This window comes from Henckelia pumila, chromosome 1 (assembly GCF_033568475.1).
Source record: "Henckelia pumila isolate YLH828 chromosome 1, ASM3356847v2, whole genome shotgun sequence".
Classification (NCBI taxonomy): Eukaryota; Viridiplantae; Streptophyta; class Magnoliopsida; order Lamiales; family Gesneriaceae; genus Henckelia; species Henckelia pumila.
In genome coordinates this window covers 117734079-117741460 of record NC_133120.1, presented here as the reverse complement: position 1 = coordinate 117741460, position 7382 = coordinate 117734079, and the positions used below count along the sequence as shown (strand labels likewise).

The window sequence follows — 7382 nt, the reverse complement described above, 5'->3', positions numbered from 1 at the left end:
ACCAGCACTACCAATTTCCTTGCCTCCTTTCACATATTTGGAAGTCTTAACCGATGCAACAACATTAAAAGATGAATTTGCTAAGATATTCAAATCGTGTGGTACTTTGGAAACATCTTTTTCTAGACCTTCTTTTCAAAAAACATTATGTGTACAAAAGTGAGCAATTATGTATTCATTCTTTTAAAATATATATACATTTTCAGTAATAAAAATTTTATAATTAATAAAAATTATATTTTTTTATGAAAATTAAGAAATACATATAAAAAATACATCATTATATACATCACGAATATTTAATATAAAATTATAAATTGATGATTGTGATATTTGAATTGAGTGTGAGCTCTATAAAGTTGTTTGATTCTTTTTGTTATAATTGAGAATTAATGAGAATTTTTTTGTTTTTGATCTGGAGATTTTTTTCGTGAGAAACACGAAAAATCTTATGTTGGATTTTTATTATTGTGGATGCCTTTATTTATGTAGCAATATTACTCATCATAAAATTGGTGGAGATATTTTAATTCTTCGAGACATTAAAATAAAATCTTGTGCTTGAAAAAACATTATTTTAACATCTTATAAAGTGTTTCAAAAAATAATTACCAAATGTTTTTTTTTTAATGTTGTGAAAACACACAGATGCTATTTTTCGATAGTGTTCGATAAATTCTAAAAATAACAAGTTATTCAGCAAATCACAAATAAATCACATTGCCCAAATAATTTGGCAAATACTCGTATTGGCGAATCAATTTTTTGAGCTACTACCAATTATTAAACTACTCCACCACCTAATCGTACACCGGAACTAAAGCAATTACCAACCAAACTCACTTTTTTAAATGTATGAATGCACAATCCAATGGAAGCTGTTTTGTTTACCACTCAAGTTCTTATTATAACTGCAGAAGGTGCGATTTCACCATCTTCAACCAGTTGATTAATGGGCACCGAGCAAGTGAACGTTGCAGCGATTATCAAGAATTTATCCAACGACGCCGAGTTCCTTCTTGTTAAGCAAGACCCACCACCCAAATTCAATGACCCCGACTATGATTCTTATCAAGATTCCGACCTCTGGGACTTGCCTTCTGTGCAATTAAAATTTATTCTTGCCAAACAATCTCGGAGGGTTCAGATTGAAGTCGTGGAATCTTCACGAAACCTCGGTCTCTGGAATCAATTCGACTTTGATTCAGCTCTTGATCAGGTACTCACTTTAGTGCCATTTCAGTGGTGTTTCTTTGTGGGTTCGATCGATAGTTCTGGTATTGTTGTTATGACATTCCCTTTTTTTCGCTAGTGACTGAGTATTTTGGACCTATAGTTTTCCATTACTTTTAACCATTTTATAGATTGCTATTAATATCAGTTAGGTGATGCGATTAGAAGATGTTATCGGTCTCGTGAATTAGACGTGCTTAACCTCATATAAATGATCTGTTGTTTGTCGAAATATTCTCTCACTTTGGTGTAGATTCTGGGACAAGTTGCGTTTGAGAAACCCAATGAGGTTAAGTGGAAATTCTTAAAGCTTGTAGAGGAGCCTGAATTTGGACCTGGAATCTCTGTGAAAACTGTTTATCTTGCTGGAGAATTGGAACTTCATGATGGGAAATTTAAAGGTTTGATAGGTTAAAGTTCTTAGCAACATTTATTAAATAATGAGCACTCTGATGCCACATTTTGATAACTGTTTATCCTTCTAATAATTTCTCATGACTTCCATATTATATTTGTTATTCTATTGACTATTAATTTCCCTTACATTCGTAAAGATTATTGGTTTTATTTATTTTGTTTTTTTACATGGTTATCATCATTAGCCACTTGATGAATATTTCAAAATCGATATTTAAAAACCATTTATGAATTATGCACACATGCTAGTATATTTATGTGGATCACATAATTATACATGTTTTCTCTTAGGAGTGAACATACTAGAGTTTCATAATTTTTCAGATACCTATATGCCATGTAGAAAATGACTACGATGAAATCTAAATAGGAAATGAATCACTAACGAGATTTCTGTTATATGCTGCTGTTACTACCAGCAGGTCTCTGTAAGTGGATGAGTACGGAAAGTTGTGTTGCTAAGCTTCAAGAAGTGAGTCCTAATAACGAACGTATAGGGCCATTAGTTGTTCTTGGTTCAGATGGCATTCTGAACCAGTCAATTCAATCTTCGAAGCTGAACATTCCTCCCATCCTGAAATCTCAGGTATGTTTATTCGCAGTGAGGTTATGTCGGATAAACGAAAGCAATTCTAAATTCGATATTGGTTTTAACCTGATTTCCCCCTATGTCGTATCTTTTGTAAATAACTGAACTTTTTTGAGTCAGCGTCATGTTAAGTTGGATTCATAACCAATCTACCAATTTTAACTGTCGCAACTATTTGTCTTTTTATTCAACTCGTAACCTTTTCACTCATGGGCTTCGATCATTCTATGGCTGTGGTAAACCTACTCTCAATACTAATTTTTCGCGAACTGGAGGTCCCGGTTGGAAGTATCATAGTGAGAAAAAGAATGCTAAGCGACTTCCAGTGTCCCTAGAGTGGAAAATGAAAAGAAGAGTTTAATTTGTATGTCTTGCGATCCTTTTGCTTATGCTAAAATGAACTATCTTTTGTTGCATATTATGTTAAAGAACATTGTAATGCATACAAAATTTCCTGATATTGATATATTTAATCTTCCAGAGTATAATATACTGGGAAGGCTCTAGTGCTCATAAAAGCATCATTTATGGTTCAAATTTGCAGTAGTTCCCTCCTACATCCGAGAAAATGTTGGTGGTGTATTATTATATCCAGAGCTCCATAAATGGGAAGACAAAATTTATGTAATATATGCTGCAGTCTTAAAGCTTTCGTTTGATTTTGACAGGAATATCCTCCTGGAGTTAAACTTATTCCCATGGCAAGCAGAACAGCGAAGCCTTTCCGCACCACAAACTTGATTGTATTTTTCCCTGAGACTAGTAGTGATGGAAGTCGTGGTGATAATTTTATTGCGTGTGGAGAAGCACTTATTGTAGATCCTGGATGCAAATCTGCTCTATACCAAGAGGTATAAATTTTACATACCTTTTTTCATACAGATGCAAGTACACTAGTGTGAGTCGAACACAATATCATAGTTTTAGAAGATCATCCGTACCTTATTCATAGGCTATTAATTGGTTGTCCTATATATAGATATAGTTGGCTCAACAAGGAAAAACCAGAAAAGAGAAAAGTACGATTTTGGCGATTTATCCAACTTTCAAACCTTTTGATACAATTTTGGTCAGTCATCACAATGTGGAGAAACGTTTGGAAGTTGGAACAAATATCAATTAGTATAATATATTAACTTTTCGTGCATGAACGAACCACAATGAAAACTGATGTCATGGAATTAAACCACATAATGTTGCTTTCTGCTTGTGACAAATAAGTTAATTTCGAAATATTTTATAATAAAACTGAAGAAGCACCTGGATTAACTATGATATCTGAGTAGTTAATTATAGAGGCAAAATGCTCTTCAAAAGCAATCTACATACAAGTGCATTGATTCTTTGATACTGGTGGATGATTAGGAATGAGATACGACCTCGAGAGAGTATATATTATTGTAGAATATTCTATATGTATTGTAAACAGATATATTGTAGTGGCCTTCAAAATGACTATAGTAGGATTTAGGTATTATATTTCTGCTCTCAAGTACGTGCTCTTTCTTTTGTCTGAATTTGGTAACTAAATCTGCCTTTTGTGTACACCCAGCAGATGGATGCATTACCATTATGCACATCTTTTCTTTCATCGACCCCATTACTAAGTGTTTTATCATGAACTGTCAGCTTGAGCAAATTGTCGCTGCACTCCCACGAAAGTTAGTTGTCTTTGTGACCCATCATCATAGTGATCACGTTGATGGTAAGCATTGCATACAATATCCTAAACCTGAAATTTTTACTTTTATGTCAATCTTTTTCTTTTTGTGTGATCTCTCATTACTTTTACTTCCACTTCATTGCTTTCCTTGTGCATGGTCATTCATCGGACTTGACATTCTTTTAGGTCTCACAATCATTCAGAAGTGCAATCCTGATGCGACTCTCTTGGCTCATGAAAATACCTTTCGCCGAATTAGAAAAGGTGAGATGAGATGACTTGTAGCTTAAGTTTTTTTTTTCCCTGTATTTTTCTATGGCAAAGATATTAAGAAACAAATTCTATTCTTAACGACTAGTTTGCTTTGTGCTTTGAACCACAAACTTGTATCCTGACAAGAGATTGATAATCCAAAAATGCATTCTTTACATGAATATGTAATGAAAATCATGTTCACTTGTCAAGATCCGAAAAAGACTGATGACTCTAAGACTTGATTAACATGTCTGGTTAATTGATGACCTTGATTTACTTGTCTAGTTAATTGAGGACCTTGATTACTAGTTCCAGTTAATTGATGACCTTACAGTCACTTCTCGAGTACATTAGTCACATCTGTGTAATGAAGGTGTCAGTTTTCTTTTTGCTCTTGTTTTTCATATGGAAATTTGGTTGAGGAGAATTCACTCCTTCTGCAGTAGATTTGATTTTACTACCAGGCCATGCATACCTCATGCCTGTTAGACAAGATATTGACAATTATATTAACTTTGTTCAGTCAACTTTTATGGTTTGTTAGATCTCAATTAATTTTATTTTATTTTAAATTATGAATGTGATTTAAAGCTAACTTGATCTTTCTACAGAACAAATCTTTGTTATCGTAATTTCTGAAATATTGTTTCTGGATGAAGATGATTGGTCTCTTGGGTATGTCCCAGTCCTTGGATCTGAAGAAATATGTATTGGTGGTCAATGTTTGAGACTCATTTCCGCTCCGGTAAGGTTTTTTGGTTCATTAATCTTAATCTTCTGGTTTTTCCCTCAGATTTTTTGGTATATACAACACTGCTATACGGCCTCATGGTTTTTGCTGTCTTGAATCCTAATTCATTTTACTCTGTTCCTCAGCATCAGCTGTACAATGTTCTTTTTTGTGTTCCTTGAAGACTCATCTAAGTTATGAGTTTCACTCTAATATTTTTAATTAGGGGCACACAGATGGCCATATGGCTCTTCTTCATGTCAGTACAAACTCATTGATAGTTGGGGATCACTGTGTAGGGTAAGCATTTTTTTTCATAATCTTGATGTGGCTGTTAATATGTGCATCTGATCGTCCAGCTGAAGCTTTCGTGTCCAACATTTTTAATATTTCTTTACTTCTTGAACTCATTTGTGGATGTATTGGGGGGGGGTGTGTGATCTCAGTCAAGGAAGTGCGATCTTGGATGCTGCTTCTGGGGGAAATATGAGTGTAAGTGTACTGAATTATCTCTTTATTCTTGTTATCCATCGACTCCGACAGAATTTGAGTTTGACTTCTTCAATTTGATTTTCAGGAATATTTCCAGACATCATACAACTTGATAGAGCTCTCCCCACATGCATTGATTCCCATGCATGGTAGAGTTAATATGTGGCCGAAACACATGCTCTGTGGGTATCTCAAGTAAGAATGACAATTACCTGCTCGGTTTGCCTTCATATTTAAGTTATCAAATAATGTTGGAAAGCAAGAGGGTAAACATTGTACAACTGTTTTTGTGGCACCACCACTATAAATGTGTGGCTTCGGTGACTATGCAATTTAAAAGTTTTTATTAGCACTGTTGCTAAAAAATATAGCTTATGGTGAAGCGACAGCTGCTAGATTGTACAAATTGCGTAACCACCCTTTTGGACTATATTTTGAAATTTCAGGAACCGAAGAAACAGGGAATCTACCATTTTGAAGGCTATAAATGATGGAGCAAGAACATTGTTCGACATTGTTTCATTTACGTATGCTGATGTTGATCGTAGTCTCTGGTTTCATGCTGCGTCAAATGTGAGACTCCATGTTGAACATCTTGCCCAACAGAATAAACTACCTAAGGTAGGCGTAGTTGCCTTTCTTCTAGAATTAACATTTTTCATATTTGTGGATATGCCTAGAAGGATTTCAGACTCGTAAAGAATTCTTCTTGCCTAATGTCATCTAACTATATATAGTGAACACTTTCCTTCTTTTCTGGTGATGTTTTGCATTTTAAGGACACGACTAAAAGTTCGAAAGGAGGGTGAGACTGAGCGACTGGGGGAGCGAAACAATATCTTTGACATTGTTAATTTTTCAACTGGGGCTTGGAATTCCAAAATAGAGCAAATAAATGTAAGCAGGTAAAATCGAGGAAATGTATCGAAACAGACAAACTCATTTACATTGTAATTTCATTGATAGATGATGGTAGCTTTCTATCCTCCTCTAGCGTAAATAGAAACAAGATTGATAATCAATTTCTTGTGATCAGCTCTCATGTCTCTATTATGCGTTTATTCTAGTGGAAAGTTCAACTATCTTCCATTATCACCTGAAAATAGCATGTAAAAGTAGACTTGACTCCTATGGAACATGCAGGATTTCTCAATACAAAATTTCAACCGCAGTGTAGCTGAATTTGCAAAAAGTGTGGGTAAACTGTAAGACTATGCAAGGAAAATACTTCCGGGAATACATCGATCGCCTTCATCATCATTTCTTAGGTTAGATGACTTACCCTTTTTAAATTAATACAAAATCTTGTTACCATTTACATTAAATAATTAGACCACATTCTGAACAACCCGAGATTTGTCTTATTTTTCTGAATCTGTTTCTTGACTTCTTTATGTTTTGGTTCATATCTGATCTTGAACTCTGCTATGTCTAGGAATTCTCGATGCAGAGGTTTCAATCGAGTTGTGGCCTTAAATTCGTATCACGGTGGATGGGGTCGTATCTGTGCAATGCATTGATTGTTAAGATTCGCCAGCAGCGAACCAGTAAAGTTGTGGGCGTCGGAGTGGTGGTGATTGCCATTGCTGCTGCTATGTACTCTGGTCGAGATACACTGTTGTGGGTAGTTTGTTATGCTTGATATTTGTAAGACACAATGTTGCAGAATTCTTAGTAAAGGTAACTATTTATATTCATCTAATTCTTTTTAAAATGTTATAATTTAAAATTTGGATAATCACAATGTCAAGTTTAAAACGAGATCTTAGGTTCGAAAATTTATATATCGCTGCTAAGCGGATCCTTAAGGAGCAAATAGGGACAGAGAATCATGAATTTCAATGAAAATTTGTACACTTCTTCATGTGAATTTTTTTTAAATATAATAATTGGGACGTCCGTAAAATAAATCAACATAATATATGGTTTTAATGTACCTTGACATATTGTACTTGTAACGACGTGCAGTGTCGTGAAATCCAATAAAAGAAAATGGTATATTC

General features: G+C 34.4%; 1 protein-coding gene across 5 annotated transcripts; it reads left to right on the top strand.

The window, feature by feature from the left end:
• The first annotated feature begins 766 nt into the window (after positions 1-766).
• On the top strand, positions 767-7076 carry LOC140883945 (uncharacterized). 5 transcript variants are annotated; one of them, XR_012150496.1, is made up of 13 exons: positions 768-1219; positions 1487-1634; positions 2070-2236; positions 2908-3090; positions 3869-3944; positions 4089-4166; positions 4817-4902; positions 5114-5187; positions 5334-5379; positions 5465-5574; positions 5826-6000; positions 6552-6647; positions 6815-6832. XR_012150496.1 is itself a non-coding variant. In XM_073290580.1 (12 exons), exons 1-12 carry the CDS (start codon positions 953-955, stop codon positions 7019-7021), a joined length of 1614 nt encoding a protein of 537 aa, XP_073146681.1. In that variant the 5' UTR covers positions 767-952; the 3' UTR covers positions 7022-7076. The 5 variants fall into 5 exon arrangements, 2 of the variants coding, with proteins under 2 accessions (XP_073146681.1, XP_073146674.1); XR_012150495.1 differs by lacking the exon at positions 6815-6832 and adding an exon at positions 6159-6284 and having other exon boundaries at positions 6523-6648; XR_012150494.1 differs by having other exon boundaries at positions 770-1219; positions 6523-6647; positions 6815-6951.
• The last annotated feature ends 306 nt before the right edge of the window (positions 7077-7382 follow it).

Coding starts and splice junctions, on each gene's coding strand:
- LOC140883945 (XM_073290573.1), top strand. CDS start 953: ATGGGCACCGAGCAAGTGAACGTTGCAGCGATTATCAAGAATTTATCC. Junction 1,220..1,486: donor TTGATTCAGCTCTTGATCAG/GTACTCACTTTA, acceptor ACTTTGGTGTAG/ATTCTGGGACAAGTTGCGTT. Junction 2,237..2,907: donor CTCCCATCCTGAAATCTCAG/GTATGTTTATTC, acceptor TGATTTTGACAG/GAATATCCTCCTGGAGTTAA.